Source organism: Gossypium raimondii, chromosome 9 (genome assembly GCF_025698545.1).
Source record: "Gossypium raimondii isolate GPD5lz chromosome 9, ASM2569854v1, whole genome shotgun sequence".
NCBI lineage: Eukaryota > Viridiplantae > Streptophyta > Magnoliopsida > Malvales > Malvaceae > Gossypium > Gossypium raimondii.
The window spans coordinates 31174013-31195127 of NC_068573.1; the positions used below are offsets into that span (position 1 = coordinate 31174013).

The 21115-nt window shown below is 31.0% G+C and overlaps 1 protein-coding gene across 1 annotated transcript; it reads left to right on the plus strand.

The window, feature by feature from the left end:
* The first annotated feature begins 3584 nt into the window (after positions 1-3584).
* LOC105798984 (syntaxin-61) lies at positions 3585-6427 on the plus strand. Its single transcript, XM_012629277.2, has 9 exons — positions 3585-3616; positions 3723-3771; positions 3853-3936; positions 4037-4150; positions 4301-4414; positions 5378-5559; positions 5668-5758; positions 5889-5954; positions 6067-6427. The coding sequence occupies exons 3-9, from the start codon at positions 3883-3885 to the stop codon at positions 6175-6177; spliced, it is 732 nt and encodes a 243-aa protein (XP_012484731.1). The 5' UTR covers positions 3585-3616; positions 3723-3771; positions 3853-3882; the 3' UTR covers positions 6178-6427.
* The last annotated feature ends 14688 nt before the right edge of the window (positions 6428-21115 follow it).

Genomic DNA, 21115 nt, shown 5'->3' on the forward strand with positions numbered 1-21115 from the left:
ATAAAACAACAAATACAAATTTGAAAGTTGTTATACTCCCATCTATACGAGGACACGTGGCAGGTCAAGAGGATACCCAAACAATAAGACTATTGTCAGTAAGTCGAAAGATTATCCACAAGCCTCCCTTTCAGGACGACCATCTGGGCAAGCGCATGTCATTCGTCATCTAGATCCTTAAGCCTTCATCGAGAACATGAAGTTGTTGGTTACCAAATACCACATGTGTTCAACTGCTCTATACTATCAAGTCAAAATAAATGACAGGATCTATCCCATCATAGATATCTACCCCACGCGGTCCATAATAATGTTTAATGGCAAAGTCAACACATTAACATTATCTTACACGGGGCCTTCGCCTATAAATACCCCCAAGAATATTAAAGAAGGGTGAACCAACAGCTCCCAACCTTCATACTCTCCTCACCTCCACTCTTTATAACATCCGACTTCTTGCCTCAATTGGGTGAATCAACCTTCAAAACTACTACCGTTCTATCCTCTATACCTTCTCGTTGTATCACTGCATCAACATTGGTGCAGTGAGCGTGGACAACATAACTTCACAATCTCAAAACGGCGTCTCTGTTGACCAAACCAACCAGACCAATGATCTAGCCAACCAAATCAATTCCTCTACTCCACCCAATACTCTTATCCCATCTATTTCAGAAGTTTCCACCGGTTAGAACACTATTAATATTCCTCTTTATTCTTCCAGTCTTGCAAGAACTCCCTTGCACCAACAGGCACTATTTGCCAGGCTGCTCTAATTCCACTAGTTACCAAGGAACATCAACAACCACCTGGCTCATCCACCCCTAGGCCTTTTGACCAGATAACCCACTCTTTGCAAGAGGTTGTACCCTGCCTCACAGCAACGCCACCTTCACCAACTGTGACTCTCATTTCACTGGATCAAGGTCCTCATCAACAGGCCTTAAGTCCTCAACCCCATGACTCTAAGACTTAAGAGAAGTTGTGATGTTTGGAAGAATAGTTTCACAACAAGAATTTCATTTTAAAGAATAACAATAACAACAATTTATCTTTAACCAAATGAACGCCCAGAATAAGAAGCTTATTGATGAGTTAAGAGTTGCGCGAGAAATTCCAAGACGGGAAAACCCAAAACATTAGGAAGAGGAAGCTCAGCTTGCACTCCTAGAGAATCATGGGAATAATAATCCAAAAGATCTCCATAGGAATAATGACGACCTTTCGGTAATATTCCAGCATTCCTAGGGTAACAATAATATCTTCGTGGAAGAACAACTTAGGGCCTTCAAGGTAGAGTTGATACAATAAGTAAAAGGGATAAAAGTAAATGGATCTATCTGGAACTACTCCAATGAGCCCTTGGCACTCGAGGTTCTGAATAACCACATCTCAACATCCTTAAAGTTTCTAAATTTTTTATAGAATAGGTCGAGAGATCTGGAAGATCACTTGGCTCGGTATAACAATCACATGAATATATAAGGAGCATCTTATGGATTTAAGTGTAGGGCATTCTCCATGGCCATTTCACATACAACTCGACAATGGTACTTACTGTTGCCCTAGGGTCTATTCATTCTTTCAAGCAATTGGTCAAACAATTCATGAGTCGTTTCCTGGCCAATAAGACACTCTAGCAATCCCCAACTTATTTGATAATCATCCCTGAAGAAGCAAACGAATCCCTTCATGATTATGTGCAATGTTTTGGTGTTGCTACCATGGTCACCAAGGGGGTTATAAATGAATGGGCCATTCAAGCTTTCATTTCCAGAACCACCTACCAGTTTCTGAGGTACATCATTATCGAGAATACACCGAGCAATCTCTACCATTTCTTTGAAATGGTGTACAAGTTTTCAGAAGAGGATGAGGTTGAAAAAATTTGCATCGATGTTTCTACCTCGGCTCCCTATTAGACCAAACTCCCGTGATGATCGCCCCCTAGGAATTTTTAAGGCTATCACCTATCAACGACCAATCCAAGGATAGGAAGACATGGGTATGAACATTATACGGGCGTGTGCTTGACTGTGTGCCAAGTCGTATGGGCCACACGAGCTGGATAGGTAGGGTGTGTGGGCCACATGGGCATATGGGCCCATTTCAAAGGTTAAGATGGGTCGAGTGTGAGATTCATAAAGTTCTGTAATCGGTTATATGAATATGTCTGATATCCGTTAAAACTAATATGTTATACATGACATTAGATGCAAACATTCTGTGAGCATAATAAATTTGTTAAACTCGTAAATTGTTGTATGAGTATTTGAGTGTGTAAGTCTCTATTTTGTAACTTTGACTCGGATATTGTGCATAATTCTAATCTATGAAACTGTATCCTTTATTAGCATACCTCTGATACGATAAGCTTATAAAAAAGCATGTATAGTCTGAATAAATCTATGTATATGATATGATGTTGCATGTGCATTGGGGTGGGATGTGAATATGATATGGAGGAAGTTTAGGCAGACCTTGATATGTATTTCTAGCAGTTCGCTCGTGATATCTGATCCCGGTAGTTGAACTGCAATATATGTGCATCTGGCAACTTGATTGTATGAATTTTCAACGGTTATTAACCGCTAAGTTGGTGTGTAGGGTTGGATGAGTATTAATTACCTTAATTGGTGTGTTGGGTGGGACGGAGATGGTGTGTAGTGGATAGGGGTAGGATTTGTTCTGTTTGACTTTTCGTACCGCCAAACATGCCATGCCATTTGTATTTGCTCTGTTATGATGTAATTGTGCATTAATTTTTCTGCTATCTGTTATGTTTGTGGGCCAAGTCGCACAATGAGCTTTTAGCTCACCCAATTATTTTATATTTCAGATAATCCGCAGGCTTAGGGTTGGGCGATGTTCGGAAGCTCGAACTGATCACACTCTCATAAGACAATTTAATTTATTTTCGATTAAACTTTATGGACTTTATTTGGGATTGTTTATCAGTTTTTGGATGTTATTAACATTTTGGGTTTTGGTTGGCTTAAATGGTTTTAATAAACTGAAACTATACATTAGATGATTTGTCGTAAACTAAATTTGAATGATTGCTTTAAATTAACAAGTTAACGATTTTTCCACTGCAAATGTTGATAGAGAAATCGGGTTTTAAATTAAGAAATAAGCAAAGTTTATAACATGACTCTTTTAGTAAACTTGAAAAATGTGTTCAACGTTTTGGAAAACACACATTACTCAACTGTTAAGTTTTTCTTAATAAAAAATTAGACAAGTTTTTGCAAAGGATTTTATATGAGAACAAGATACGTTTAGAAAGCAAATGATCGAAGTTTTGGGAAGTGATGTAACATTCGAGATTCGGTCATAACGTCTAGGCCGGGTTGGGGTGTTACCAGTAGTAGAATTTAATAACAAAGAGTTAATCGCTATCGTTTGGGTTAGGACTGAAATTTTAAAATTCAAAATATACAGGGACTAAAATCGACCAATTCAAAAAGTGCAATGACTAAAATTAATCAAATTAAAGTGTTGGACTAAATCCATAACTTATACATAGTAAAAGGGATTATAGCAGAATTTGACCAACTAAAAATGAGCCGAACCAAATCCGGGCCGGTACAGCATCTTCTTGTTCAAATAACTGGTATTTTTTTTTTTTTAATTTGGTTGAATTGAATTCACCATTTGCTTTATGGTTTGTTTCCCATTTATCACTTTTCTTTCTTCTTTGATTTCACCTTTCCAAACAGTGAAAACACCGATCTCCCTTACTGGGTTTCTCTCAGATTGGTAGCAAAGGTAATATACCATTCAATAATTCATGCATTTTTCACATGAATTATCAATGAAGATTTGTTCTTTGAATGGTTTTTTGCCCAGGATATAAAGTTAAATCCCATTCCTTATAAAATGTCTAAAGCTCAAGATCCATTTTACATCGTCAAAGAAGAGATTCAAGATTCTGTAAGTTGGGTCCTTTTCCTTTGTTTTTTTTTTTCTCTAATTTTTTGGAATCTTTTATTAGATGAAATTTTGGGTTCTTTATTTTATTTTTTAATTTTAGATTGATAAATTGCAATCAAGTTTTCATCAATGGGAAAGGGTTCCTGGGGGAACTGGTGAGCAAGTTCATCTCACGAAAGAGTTGCTTGCAAATTGTGAGAGCATCGCATGGCAGGTATTTAATTTGATTGGATCCTTGAAATGGGGATAAAAAAAGTGATGTTGGATGATTTTTTTTACATTATATTTATGGGTTTAATTGAAATCTTTTGATATGTTGATTCCTTATGCAATTGCTGAAAAATGCTTCTTTCTTGATAGGAAGGTGGATGAATTGGATAAAGCGATTTCGGTGGCAGCTAGGGATCCTTCTTGGTACGGCATCAATGAAGTCGAGCTCGAAAATCGAAGGAGATGGACCAGCAATGCTCGTCTTCAGGTATTGTTATATTAAAGAGTAAATATATATTAGTAATGGAGTCCTTCCACTGTGGTGGAAGGGTAGCATCCTTGTCGTCTGGCCGGAAAAAAGGTGCTCGTTGTATCACTTTGAAGCCAGCGGAAAAATGGATGCATGCTACTAGCGAGCAACGGTTTTCTAATAGGGAGGCTTTATGCTTATTGGATAATTGTGGCATTGCCGATGTTGTCCATTTAGGTTGTTACATTTTATTAAAGAGAGAACATATATTCAGTAATGGAGTCCTTCTGTGGTGGGGGAAGGGCAAGGGCAGTCTACTCGTTGTCAGGTTGCAATAAGAAATGGAAACTAGTCATTGGAGGGAACACAAGGCTAGAGGAGAGTGGCTCTGCATAAGAGCCTTACTCTATAGGGTCATTAGAGTGCAGCGGCTAGCACTTTGAAGCCCGCTGAAAAACCGATGTGCTCTACTAGCGCAATGGTTTGAAGCTTTGCTGATAGGGCAGCTTAATGCTTATTCAATAATTGTGGTATTGCTGGGATTTTCTATTTAGGTTCTTACATTTTATTAAAGAAAGAACATATATTCAGTAATGGAGTCCTTCCATGGTGGGGGAAGGGCAAGGGCAGCATCCTTGTTGGGTTGAAACAAGAAAGGGAAGCTAGTCGTTGGAGGGAAGATAAGGCTCGTGGAGTGCGACTCCACAGAAGAGCCTTACTCTATAGGGGCGCTAGCGCGCTACAACTAGCACTTTGAAGCCAGCTGAAAAACGGATGCGCGCTACTAGCGCGCAACGGTTTTCAAGCTTTACTAATAGGGCGGCTTTATGCTTATTTGATAATTGTGCCATTGCCAGCATTTTCCAGTTAGGCTGTTATTAAAAATGATGGTACAACACATGGTGAATGTTATTCTTTATATATATGTTTGTGTGTATTTTCAGTAATGGATGCCCTTTAAGAATTATTTTGTTTGATAAGGTGGCTGATGTGAAGAGAACCGTTGGAGCCGGAAAAGAGAATGATAATAGTGCAAGTGCGATCCGTCGAGAATTAATGAGACTACCAAATTCTCAACAACCGGATATATCTGACCACTATAGTGCAAAAAGTAACGATGACTTTGTAGCATCGGAATCGGATAGACAAATGCTTCTTCTAAAGTAGGGTTCTCTCGATTTCCTCTTATCCATTTTCTATTATTAGTCCTCGACATGCTTTGTTCTCCGATTTTGCTAGTTTCTCTTATTGTCATCAACTCATGCTTGTAGGCAGCAGGATGAGGAGTTGGATGAGCTGAGCACAAGTGTCAAGAGAATCGGAGGTGTTGGGCTTACTATACATGAAGAACTTCTCGCACAGGTGAATACTTTCCGGTTAAACATATTCGTGAACGAATTGCAACTTTAGTTGATATACAACGTTCAATTTCGCGTAGGATTGATGTTGTCCATTCGACATGCTAATTTGAATACCTTTGGTGCCACTTCAGGAGAAGATTTTAGATGAGTTGGGTACCGAAATGGACAGCACAAAAAATCGACTGGATTTTGTTCAGGTAATAGTCCTTATCTGCAATTGAAAATTTAAATGCTCGGACATCTGCGCTTATTACATGGCCCTTTAATCACGTTCCATGTCTATTCCCTCGTTTTTTTTTCCGAATGCAGAAAAAAATGGCTATGGTCATGAAGAAGGCTGGTGCAAAGGGCCAGATTATGATAATAATTTTTTTGCTAGTTTTGTTCATCATTCTATTCATTCTGGTCTTCTTCACTTAAATGACTGGAGAAAAAAGGAACCTGAGTCTTACAATGTTCGTACACGAACATGAACGAGATATGATATTCTCAGAAATATCCCTTTTTGTTAGCATCGTCTCTAGTGTTGAATAAACGATGATTCGGAAATGCTGAACATAGAAAATATTTGTGTTCTTCTGGGTTTTCATGACAGTGTTTGAGCTTGAATTAGTACTGTTATGTAAAGGTTTACGTTATTACATTTATTAAAATTACTCTTTACTGTTTACTTATCCTTTGCAATGCGGTCCTTCGTATGTAATTTCTTAATTTAAAAATGAAAAAGGTTAATTGCATCGGACATCCTCAAATTATGAGTTAAATTCTAAATTTGGTACTAAACTTAGAGACGTTTCAGTTGAATTCTCAAATTAAACTATTGGTCAGTTTAGCTGTCAACTTTAATTGGGTTTAGGGTTGATACAATATCTATGTTAGATCCGCGTTAAGCGGACAGAAATTTTTTATTGGAATGATATTTCAGTTTGAGGATTCAATTGTAATGTTTTAAAGTTTAGAGATTCATTTAAAATTTGATCAACAATTTGAGGACCTTTAATGCAATTAACTCAAAATCAAGATATATTTTGATTTAAAGTTTGATAAATTCCACTATTAGTCTAGTATGTGTATTAGTATGTGTATGAGTAAGTTATGGATTTAATTTTTATATTTTATTTTTATCTATTTTAGTTTTTATATTTTTGAATTGGTTAATTTTAATCCATATACTTTTTGGATTTTATAATTTCAGTCTTGATCCAAACAATAATAATTAAATTTGTTTGGTTAAATACTGTCTTTAGTCATGTAGATTTAGTCTATATTCTTTGATCATTCTGGGTCCTTACACTTTTCAATTTTTGAAATGTTAATCTTGATGCACACAATAGCCGACATTAATTGGCTTTTTGTGAGAAATGTGTGGAAATAACAAACAGACATGGCATTACACATGTGATAAAATGTTTCACGTATAAGATTTTGAAAATACCAAAATTTAATGAACTTAACAACTACATTTTGTTAGGATAGATTTTTAAAATGCCAAAAGTACAAGGGCTAAAATGATCAAGTTAAAATGCAATGACTAAATCTACAACTTACACATCATACAAGGACTAGTAGCATAATTTAACCTTGTACTTTTCATTATATCCAAACAAATCCTTAAACTTTGATTGGTACCTACCTCAAGGCTATTTCTTTTATCAAATTTTTGTTATTAATCTCTGCACAATACGTAAGTTCAGGATTTGCAACAGTTAAATCTATTAAGTTAAATTATATTATTTTCAAAATCTTGTGTTTAGTATGTGTAATGTCATAACAACTTGTTATCTTTACATAATACTTACAAAAAATCACGCTATTTTAGCTAATGGATTTAACTGCTACCGTTTGAATCAAATTTGAAATTTCAAAATTCAAAAAGTATAGGAATTAAAGATGATCAAATTGGAGAATATTAACTAAATCCACAATTTCGCATAGTACGATACTAATAGCATAATTTGACCTACCGAGTTTAACTACTACCATCTAGGTCAGGGTTAAAATTTTAAAATTTGAAAAATATAAGGACTAATTTAGGTATAACAAAAATAGGGTTTATTTAATAAATTATTTTAAAGACTACCCTTATTTAAATCTTTTCAAATATGGGACTTAGATTTTTAAGTGAGGATAGAATTTTAAATCTCATACTCTACCAAAAAAAAGGGGAAATTTCTATGATAGTAGTTAATTTTCATAAAAATATCTTATCCACTTTTCATTTTCATATGCCTCTATACTTGTTTTTTTTAATTTACAATCAATTGTCAAAATAAATTAATAATGATGTGAATACAACTCGATTTAATTCAAAATATTAAAAGAAATTTAAATTTCGAGTTAATTGAATTGAGTTATTCAATTTTGAAATCAATGTGAACAAATAATTCAGTTTTTGAAGTTTGAGATAAGTTGAATTTTACAACTTGAATAAATTAAAATCTGATTAACAAATTAATGTAAGCGCCCTTTGGGTCTGTCAATTTTCAAAAATCAACAAGTTGATCCCTTAGAAAAATACCAAAAAACCCTTCAATTATTAAAAAATTATCAAGAAATTCAGAAAATTTATAAAAATATATAAATTTCAAAATATATATTTTAAAGTATATAATATTTAACAAATTCTATAAAAATGTTAAATTATAAAAAGTTAATTTTTTTCTAAAATGATAAATACAAAGCCTTAAACGAATAAATTACCAAATCAAATTTATCATAGTAAAATCTCTTAATTTTCTCTCATTTTGCTCATGGTTTTAAATGTATGTGCTCTAACTTAAAATTTAGTCAAATTGTCAAAAATATTTTAATTTGATACGTTTAACTCTCTCTCTTTTTTTTAATTTAACTCAACATATTCATTCGACTCTATTCGATTTTATTTCATTCAAATTAAATGAAAAATTCAAAATTAATTAAAATGATAAAATAAAACTCGTCAACTTAATTAGCTTTACTCCTGCCTACTAGCATAATTGTTTTAATAAGTGAGACAAAAGATTAATAACATATCATTGTCATGTAACTAATAATGTAGAATAGAGACCATAAGTTAGAAAGCAACACAAGGTATTGACCAAAAATAAATAAATAAAAAGAGAACATTCAATCCACTTGAGTTTTAACTTTAGTCCAAGGATACCTTTCTTCTCATTGATTACATGCATGTGATCCCCTTTGTCTTGATAACATCCTAAGATGTTGGATTTTCATCCACTCTAATTTTTGTGTGGGTTTTTTTCTTTATGGTTGAATCGGTTGGATTGGGAAATTTAGATCGCTTGAAATAATTTTTTTTAATATTTTTTTTATTTTTATAAAATTTTAATTATGTATTTAATCGAACCGTCCAATCAATTCAACAATCGATGACCTATAAGTTCGACCATGATTTATTTATAAATTTATTTTGACTAGTTAATTTTATAGAGACTCGTGCTAAAAACATTAAGTAAAATAAAAGCAAAGAGGTTTTAAAATTAAAACTAAAAGTGTCAAAAGAAAAACCGCAAATAATTTTTTTAAATCAATATGATGATAATGTAGTCAAAGGAGAAATCTAAATTTTGATTCATTGGTTTAATAATTGGAGAAGAGAAATTTCAATAATCTTTAATAAATTTCAATATGAAGATAATTCATTGGTTCAATTTAAAATTGTAGTTTTCTCATTTTTATCAAAAAGGGGCCAAAGTTTTACCCGCTCTTGATCAGCCCTTAAAAGTATTATTATTCGAATCCAAATTAAATAGTATTATCTTTTGAATTGACTTTGATTTTAGTAAGCCAAAAAATAATGGAAATATGAAAAACTAGTGTGAATGTCAATGTTATTTGAATCGGACCGACTGGTTGGATTGGAAATTGGTCGGGGTATCCGTCCAAAGAGTGGCTTTGAACCAATCAAATCGAGAATTGGTACGGACTGGTTGAAACAACTAAAACACCGATTGAACCTATGATTGAACTGATTGAACCAGAATTTTTTTTAATAATTTTCTAATTGAACCAGTTGAACCGGCGAATTGATGATCATTGGTTCGACCACCTATTTAACAAGCATTGATGAATATTAGGTTTGAATAAGAATTAAAGATATCCAAATGCATTATCCTAGGATTGTAGGTTTAGATGATACATATCCAAAATTTAATATTTGCATCCGTTTCTAGCATGTTACATATCGTAATTATGATATTCGAATCCGCAATGTTGAAATCCATGGTTAAAATAACTACAATATACATCGACATTCCTATAAATAACATCAATAAACTTTTAATGTATAAATAACATCAATATTAAAATAAAAACAATATGAAAACATCTAAGTTGTGACCTATTGATCAAGCCAAAACTTTATATTAAAGATCAAGATAAAAAAACGATTAGATTATACATTTTATGGCTCTAAATAAAACTTTTAGCTTTTAAGTATAAAAATATAAAAAAAAATTCAAAGAGAAAACAAAAGGAAGGAATCAAGGACTCAACCTCCCTCTTCTTACATCCCTACCTCGCAACTTGAATAAAAAAGTTCAAATTTAAAAACTTTATAGTTATCGATTGAATTTTAGTTTGATTGATATAGGTATTGTTATCAATTCAGGAGGATGTGAATTCGAGTATACTGAAACATATTACCTTCCTATTTTTTTAAATTGAGAAGAGATTATGAGTAATTCTAAACATTATATAAAATATATATATAACCATAACTTATAATAAAATAACTAGAATCCAAAATTATTGACTTAAAACTTAAAATCATCGGAATCGGACCTATGAAATTCACAGGGCAATAACTAGGGAACATGGGCTATATAGGTGGACTATATATAGGGTACTAAGAGTCTAAGACCTAACTAAGAGAAGGCAGTTCGGTCAATGCCTATATATGCTAAAATGCATTTAATTTAAGTGTAATGTCCATGTCGGACAACTAGCATGTAGGACATTTTCGCATTCCTACCTTCATTACCTTGTTTTACAATATTGCTTTTTATTTGTACTTTTTGCTTCACCGTATCTCAAATTTTGGGACAAAAAATTTAGTTACTTGAGCCAATTAAATAGAGGCGAAAGTACCATGGAAGTTATTCTCTATACGTTTGATCAAAAATAAAATAGTTTTTTTCTGCTAAAAGTTTTATTAATTTTATTATTAGATGACAATATTTTTTGAATGGTAACTTGAATTAGTCTCTTCATGTAAAGAATTTTATCCATTTAACTGTTTGTTAAAAATTTCATCTATTTTATTGGAATTAGTCCCTCTACTGTTTGGTTGCTTCATCAGCCACTTCAATACTTAACAATAAAAATGAATAAAATTTTTAATAGAATGACTAGTTTGTTTTTTATATAACATATAATAATTAATTTGCTATTTTTTAAATAAAGAAATAAAATACAATCCAACTCATAAGATAAGAACCTCTATAATACTTTTATTTTCGACAACGTGCATTTGGACAAGGTTCCTAAACTCGAATGCAAAAAGTGAATCAGGTGTATGTAATGCTTGCTTATTGGTCTTTCATGTGTGGAATATATATATATAAGGGCTAACGCTCAATGCTAAAGTAAATTTAAATGTCTCAATGTTTGAAATCGTCAATTGTTTTCGGTTACATTTGTATAGTGCAGTTACCCTATGTTCTATTGGTAGAAAAGTATCGGATTAACAATTACTGTAGTTGGTTGGTTACCGTGTTTATGAGTCAGGTCGAGTTTTAGTTGGGACTATGCATAGTAGTATATTATACATGTTTGTTCAATCATGAATAATTTGAAATATGTGTCTCAAATTTTATTAAGATGTATTTAGATTTAAAAATAACTAATTCAAACAATTTAAGTACATTAAAATTATTTTTAATAGATTATGCTTTTTTATTTGAATTTAATTTATTAAAGTTTTTAAACATGAAAATTTTAATGTTTATATATTTTATCTTTATATAAAATTAAAATAAAATAGAAAGTAAGTTGGGTTGGAACAAGTTGAGCCATGAATGTTGGAGCTCAAATTCGGTTCTTATTTTAAATGGACCTATTTTGTTGTCAAGTCCATTTCTGAGTTGAATATTTTTGTTTAAACCCTCCCATGATAGGGGGTTTGGACTTAGACAAATAACCCAACTCTTGAATAGGTCTAATCGTGAATAAAAGGGACAAGGATGCCCTTAAATTTGATTTCTATTAGAGTAAAAAGGTCAGGTAATTACTTACCCATCCAAGCTTGAAATTCCATCTAAAATTTGAAAGGGTTTGAATAAAAATATTAAACTCGAAAAATGAGCTTGGGTAAAAAAAATAGGATCGTTTAAATTATGAGTCAAGTTTGGGCTTTCTAATTTAAGGCAAGAGCTCGACTTGGCCTAGTTTAATTTTTTAAATATTGTAATAAATGATTTTATTTTATATATTATGTCATATATTATATAAAAATTATATCTATAATAATATATAATATTATGATGTAAACACTAAAAAAACATGTTATAAGTTGTTTAAGTATAAAATTTTAATAAAAATAAAATATATAAAATTATCAAATATTAAATTTAAAAATAGCATAATTTTTAAAAATAAAAAATAATATGAACAGCCTTAAAATGGCTTAGTCAATCATTTACAAATATAAAGCAGACTTAGACAAAATTTGAGCTTATATTTTAAGTTAGATACAACTTAGGCAAACATAAATTATACTAATACCATGCATAAATCCGGCCCAACTCCAACAATAACACCTCTCTCTACACAAAAAAAAGGGGTTTCTATTGCACAATCAGAAACAAGTAAATAAAATAGAAATAATATACAATTATTATTGCTTTGTAGGTTTACTATTAAGAGGGTCACTTTATCAACTTAATTAGTAGTCTATTTTTCTTTACAAATTACAACAATTTCAATAGAATCAATCATTACAAGCATCGAACCAAATAATTAACGCAACAACGAAGTTAATTCAAACTAATTAACTAACTAAAATATATTTGGAGAAACTCAGGAATATCTCAAAATTTTTAGAACCTCAATCTTATCATTGAGTCAATGCAATCTAGTTATCTTACCATGATATATAATAATCAAAAGCAAGAAAAATTAGGTAAAAGTGTTAGAGAAACCCTTGTACCAAGAGCCTGGTTTCATTTTGCCCTCTCTATTAATAAAGGGGGGGGGCAAATTAATCCATGAACGTTAGATTAATGAGCAAACTGGTCTTTCTATTAAAAGTTTCATCCATTTTTGCTATTAAACATTGGGCCTTGAATGTTGGAACAAGGTACATATGGCACACCACATGTAACTATTTGATTATTTTGCTAGCCATTTTAGTTTTTAATAGTAGAAATAGATAAAAATTTTAACAGAAAAGATTAGTTTACTCTTTGATCTAAGATGACGAAATATAATCCAACTCCTAGTATAATTACATCTACATTTACTCAAAAGTTAAAACAAAAATACTTTTGCATACTATAAATTCAACTACAATATTTGCAAACTTATTGTGCAATAGTTAGACATTCTTCCCCAAAATAGCTATAATTAGGGGTCCACATTTGGACCCCTTCTCTAAGCAATCGAAGAGAACAAAAACCAAAACCCTAAACCAAATATATGTCCATGGAAACATTGTCGATGGGGTAGCCCCATTGATGTACGTATTAACTCATGCTTCGTTGGCTTTTGCATGTGAAACCAGCTGCCTTTGCACTTGAACCAAAATCATCATCTTAGGGTTTTCTTTGAAGGGAAAAAAGGGCTTCCAAAATGGACCACAATTCATTTAAGATCTCATTCATTTCACCATCTTTGTTTACATTCATTTCATTTCTTTCCTAAATATATATGTATATATCCTCACCATTATTAATTTCGTTCAATTTATCACAAGAAATGAACCATGAATTTGTAATCATTATAATGTGGAGGCCTAGCTAGAATTATTATAAGTAGGGGAGAGTTTTTGGTTAAAACTCAAGAAAACTGATTAAATTAGTCAAATCAGTTTAGTAGAATTTTATTTGAGCAATTTTTCGACAACGGGTTCAGTTTTGTTGATTATTTCAGTTGGTTATCGATTTTTGAATTTTTAAATCAACTTAACTAAAAAAAATCGACTTATTTTAATTTTTTTAAAAATTATTTAAAAGATATTCATAATTTAAAATATATTCAAGTTCGATAACTAAAGTTGGTTAAGTCAATTAACTAGCCGACCTAAAATTAATTCGGTTACATCAGTTCTTAAGCTTTAATTCGGTCGGAACGATTTTTATAGATTATGATCAATTAAATTTGCTTAAAAAAAATTGATCCAACCAATAGAAAAATCTGAACACTCTCCCTTTAATTATCAAGTGATGCTATATATTAGTATTATTTTATTACTGATAACGTTGTGAATCGATTTTTTCGTTACCGATTACAAATGAGGAAGTGTTAATGAATCATTCAGTTACATTATTTTCGATGCTATAAGTAAATTTCTAGGTTTTGTTAGGAATTGGTGACATTATAAATGTTGGGATCTTCTCAACTTAACCCTTTGAATATGATTTACTTCTCCAATAATTCTAAACAATAACTAAGAAAGGAGATTTATGTTGCAACTCAACATCCATAAGTATTTAAAGTTTATGTCACGAGTTAACTAAACATCAATTTAATTAATAAATTATTAAAATGCCTTTTATGTACAAAATAAATTATATATTTATGATAGTGTTTTCCTCTTTTTACATTTTATAAATAAATAAAACTCAATCATAATAAAATTTGAACTTATGGCACATGGACTTTAAACATTTAACTTTATCGTTTAAATCAAATTATTATTTAGTTTCTTTTATCAATATATTTGTTATATAATTTTTTTGAGCAATCTCATTCTGATTCGATCATATCATTATTTTTTACATAACGCCTATAACTATCTATAACCCCTCGCCAACCCATCAATAAGAAAATAATATGTTTTAACATACTCGAACTCAAAATGGTAAGACTATGGCGAGAAAATAGATGGGAAAGATTAATAAGAGTGGCCATTGGAACTTGGAAAAGGTCTTTTTTTAGTTTCCAAAGTTTGGCAATTTTTTTTATTTTTATTTACTTTTTTATATTTTATTTTTATACAAAGATACCACATTAGCACCAAACATTTATCTTATTGCGCAACTGTCCATATTGATAGGTACCTCTATTAACATAATATTAGTATGGTTCCACCTAGGCTTTACTAAAAGTATATAAGAAATTTGAATTTCAATATATATAAATTCTAAAAATTCTAAAATGAAATCTAAGTTCAAAATAAAAATACACTTTGGTATTTACATATTTTGTTCACTTGACCTGGAATTTGACAATTAAATTTATTTCGGTCCCTGAGTTTGAAAAAAAAATTTTGATTATGTAACTCTATGAGATTGTGACACATCATTACTAGAAAATTAAAAAAACTTATATAAAATTTTAAGTGATGATGTGATATAATACTAGAGTGTCATATTTAGTGTTTTAATAATCGGATCTATGGTTGAACAAGTTAGGCCACTGATTCTCGATTCAACTAGTTTAGCCAGCTCGACCACTAGACTAATAATAATTAAATAATTAATTAAAATTTCATAAAAATCTAAAATATAAAAATATAAAAATTATTAACCTGGTTCAATCATTCAATTGTCGATTTTGTCTCGATTTTCAATTTTTACCAATTTCAAACAGTTTTCGAGCCAATCGATTCAACCTCTTTGTTTGAACTGTTATATGAATCATTTCTCGAACCATTATATCGATTAGTTTTTGGACTATTATATTGATCAATTTTCAGATTGTTATATTGATCAATTCTCGGTCTATTTGATCCGATTTTGTCCTAATAACAATGGTCACATCATCAAATATTGGCAGAACCTAAATTTTGGGACCAAAATGGAGCTGATGGCCAAGTTAAAGAACCAAATTGGACCAAAAAAATATAAATACTAAAATGAATCTAGTCGCCAAGTACATGGCTAAAACTTATATTATCCCAATTTTTAATTTTTTTAATTCTTAATAGTTTTTCAGAATTTATATATATTGAGTTATTTTATTGATTTTTCTTGTAATTTCTTAAAAAATTAACTAAAACTTTTCAATTTTTTATATTTTTACGTATTTTAAAAATTTATAGATTTTTTAGAATCTATAGATTTGACTTTTCTATTAGAATATATATATTAAATTTTTTATAATTTTCTAAAATTTTAACTAAAGAATTATGCATAAGGAAATTGAAGTTTAGACATTATGAGCATGCAATTTTTTCTTTCACCATAGATAAAATTTTAAAATTCACAATAAAATTAAAAATATATATTTAAAATTCATTTAAAAACAGTAATTATCCTTATGAAATTAAAATAAATCATAATGAGTATATTTATTCCTAATTCTAATATAAAATTAAACAAAAGGTAAGGCTTTGAGTACAATTTTAAGTAATTAAAGTGAACTCAGTTTAAAGATATAAATTGTGTGTATACTTAAATTGATGGATTGGAAATAAGTTAAAATATTAAATTAGAATAAAAGATTTGACTGATTGATTCGATTTATTCATGTAATTAAATGGAATAAATTAATTAAATTGAAATCGATGAACGTAATATTACTAGAATCAAATCCTCGAAAAATATAAGCCATTGACATACAAACATGTTGAAGCTTTTAACGTGAGAACCACGCGTTTCAATGTGCGAGTGGAATTAACTTATTTGTTACAAGTAAACCGAACAAAAGAACAAACAAACACTCTAGATCAGATGCAGACACCTTTTGGATGTTACATTTGTCATGTCCTAATCGCGAGTATGATTTTTTAATGTACTCGAATCATCGAGAAAACTTTTTACTTTTTCTTCTTTAACTGGATATTAAAGACAAGACCGTTCCCCGATAATTGTGCTCTTTAGAATAATAAGATTTTGACGTAATCGAGTAAATTTCAAATAGCAAAAATATTGATTTAATTTAGAAAAATATATTTATGATTTATAACATCTTTTTCCTATTATGTTGTAACTTAAACATTAATTTTAATTTACATAATTTAATTTATTTATTTTACAACATTATTAGCAAATCCAAGCTAATAATACCAATAGTTGTCGATATTAAATAGTAAAAATTTTAAAATTACCATTTCAACAATATTATCAATTTGAATTTTTCAGAAACATTGTAAAAGTAGAAGAACCAAATTATATATTAAAATTCAATGTATCATTTTGGTCTTTGGTTGCGCCACTGAATAATAATAAACAATTTCAGCATCACCACTTTAACAATAATAATTAATGATATTACTAATTTGAAAGTAGAATCAAATTATATCAATATTCAATAATCATCACTTTATTAGCAACAACAAATGATATTATCAATTTGGACCTACTAATAGTACTATAAAAGTAGAAAAATAATTTTGTACCAAAATTTAATGTATCAATTTGATATTGATTGTGTAACCAAATAACAAATTCAAAATAAGGAAAAAAATCAACATCATCACTTCCATGGAAACAACTAACAATATTATCAATTTAAACTTAATAAGAATATTATAGAAGTTGAGAATTCAAATTAAAAGTGATCATGGCCAAGCTGGGTCTAGATGAGACTCTATTTCGTAAAAATTTCAAATATTAGGTTTGAGTCTAGTCTGCCCAAATAACTCATTTAACTATTTTTCTTTAAATGAAGAAATATTTTCTTTAAATTTAATTATAAAATATAAATATTAACATAAAATTATTTTTATATATTTTTATTAATTTTAAAAAATAAAATGGGCAAAATAGAATCAACATGAGGTTAATAAATTTAAGTCCAAACTCAATTCAAAGCAAATTGAATTGTTCGCGCCAAGTAGGTTACTCATCTCATAAATACCTCTAGTCCAAATTATACCAAAGGTCCAAAACTCAACCTCAATTGAATAATCTATAATCTATATATGAGTTTGGAAAAAAATTGAATTGATGAGAATACCTTTTATATCGGTTAATTTATATGAATATGCTGAAGAAAAAAATCAATTGAGAAATTAAGTTTTTTTTTTAATTTATCGATCTACATTGTTTTTAGAAAGAGAAAGAAAAATGTCCTTTTATTCTCTCTCTTGAAAATGTGTCCTACAAAATTATTATTATTTTCTTCTTTTTTTCTTGTGGTTGGAAATTAGAAGTTTGTAAATTTATTTTTATCCATATTTGCGATAGACATGGTTATAGTTGTAAGGAATATTTGAATTTATGGTAGTGCCGTGGAGTTGAGTGACCTACAAATTTCATCTACCATGTGAGTATGGAGCCATCACTTGCAACTCAAGGTTCCAATTGGCGGTGATTATATAGTTTGGGGTTGAAGTGTAACTAGGGCTTCAAGTTTACAAAGGTTATGCTGTCAAAGGATGAATCATAAACGGGCCCTCAATTGATAGTGGTTATGCGGGTGTTGACACCATTTTTTGATGAAAACGGGGTCGACTTGGGTTTTCAAAAATGAAAACGAAAACAAGAGTCGCCACTGATCCTTTTCGATGAGGTGTGATCAGATCACCTCAAAAAGTGGTTGTTTTTAATAAACGATTTAATTTTATTAAAACAACGATTTTGGTCCACGAAATTTAAAAAAACGGGTTCGGGAGTCGGTTACTCACGAGGAAGGATTAGCACCCTCGATACGCCCAAAATTGGTACCTAGTTGATTACTTAATGTCTTAGTGTGGAAAAACTGAAAACTTTAGAGAGATTCAAAATACGATCCTTAAAAAAAACTCGGATGACATGGATTGAAATTCGAGAGGATATTTCGCTATTCGGTTAAACGAGAAAAATCGACACCCAGCACCTTAGGGCACGTTTTCTCGAATTTCCCAAATGCAAAACATTGCCTTATTTCGAAAAATTTTTAAAAGGATATTTGGCCATTTGGTTGAACGAGAAAAATCGACACCCAGCACCTTAGGGCACGTTCTCTCGAATTTCCCAAACGCAAAACATTGCCTTATTTAAAAAAATTTTAAAAGGATATTTAGCCATTTGGTTGAATGAGAAAAATCGACACCCAGCACCTTAGGGCACGTTTTCTCAAATTTCCCAAACGCAAAACATTGCCTTATTTGAAAATTTTTAAAAGGATATTTAGTCATTTGGTTGAATGAGAAAAATCGACACCCAGCACCTTAGGGCATGTTTTCTCGAATTTCCCAAACGCGAAATATTGCCTTATTTAGGAAAAGTTTTTGATGCATGGTGTCAACATGTGCGACAAAACAATAGCGAATACAACAAGTTAATGATAAAGAATACCAACAATCATCAACAATGAAATAAATAAATAAGAATTGATCGCATAATAACAAGTGAGTAAGTGAATAGAATTCAAATGTCCTTTTAAAATAATAATGACCATATAGGTAAATTAATAAATAAACATCGAATAAAAGCATAAAAAAAAAAATATGTGTAATGATGTATATATATATGTGTGTGTGTATGTATATAAAAATATGAAATGTATAATAAAGATAAAAATATAAGAGTATAATAAAGATAAAAATATACTTATATAAAAATATAAGAGTATGTGTATACATGTATATTTATAATAAAGATAAGAGATATAAGTATGTATATTATAAAATAAAAGCAGTGTAAGTATGTACATATATGTATATATATACATAGAACATAAATAATATATGTAAGTATGTATATATATATAAATAAAATTATAGGCGTATATATATATATTATATAAAATGTATGATGGATATAGACATATATATGTATGTGTAACAAACGTATGTATGTACATAGCAATAATAATAATAATAATAAAACTAATTAATTTAGTAATAATAATAAAACAACGAGACTAAATTGAAAACAAAACAAAATCCCAAGGGAGAAACCAAAAATAAAATAAGGCCAAGATCAATCCGTGATGCGCGCAGAGGGAGGGGGGCCGATTGGTCAATTATCCCTAGCCATATGCGTGTCGTTCCACGTGGGACTAAAATGAAATAACTATAAAATTATATGGCTAATTTAAAATAAAAGAAAAGAATAAAAAAGGGGCTAATTGTAACGCACTGCAAAAGCGGAGGGACCGCACGCGTAAATAACCCATTTCATGAAAATGCGCGGATCCCCACGAGGCGGGTCGGTCGCTGTGGCGGGTCATGGAGGCTAAGCAGCGCCGTTTAATGTTTTATTCAAAACCCTTAAAAACCCTAGTTTATTTCAGCAGACTAAAAAAATAAAATAAAAAAAAGGCAGAGCCTCCATCTCTTTCGGCCCTCCGAGCTCCAGCGCCAAACTCAACCCCCTCTTTCCGATTTAGATCCGGTGATGGCGCAGGTAAGTCCTCGTCCTTCCCTTTTTATTATTTATTTCTTATGTAGAAGATAAAATAAAAATAAAAATAAATGAAACAAACAGAAACGTAAATCTAAAAAAAATCACCTTCAAAAGTCTGTTTTGTTTTTTTATTTCAATAATCGTAAAAGCAAAGGAAGAAGAAGTTCTTCCTTACAGTAGATTCGGTTTTAACCAAAAGAAAAGAAAAATAAAAGAGAAAAAAAATTCCCCCGATTACAGTGATTTTGCCCCCCTTTACATTGTTCTTTTTCGTGGTTTTTATAGCCACGGTTACTGTTAATCTATGCTACAGTCTTCTGCTGCTATTTTTGCCTTTTTTCTTGCTTCTGTTTCTGTCCTTTTTGCAGGTAAGATAAAGTCAATGAGAGGAGTCTTTGCCATTTCGGTGTAAGGTGGTCAGTCCTCGGGTGGTGAGCGCGCTGTGGAGGCATGTGGGCAGCAAAGTGAACAGCGCATTAGGGTTAGGGTTTCAATTTTTTTACTGAAACAAGTTAAGGTTTGGGGCTTATTGGGCCCTGGGTCATGGGTTTGTAATTTGGGTTGTAATTTTGGGCCTGGGCATAAATTGGGTCTTACAGCTGCCCCTCTTTGCTCATTGTCGTGTAACGAGAATAGAGCAAAGACTAAGAGAGACCAATTTTGCCCGGTCTCACCGAGTCTTGAGTTCTTGGTGCTTCTCTTCTTCAAATAACTTCGTTGTTGTGTAACAAGAACAGAGCAAAGACTAAGAAAGACCAATTTTGCCCGGTCTCGCCGAGTCCTGACTTCTTGGTGCCTTTCTTTTTCAGGTATCTTTATCCCAGTCTACTGTGTCTCGTTGCTTCGATTCACTTCACTGCACTTCAGAAAGATTTGACTTGTAGCTTCAATCTTCTTCACAACAACTTCAGGGGGACGATGTT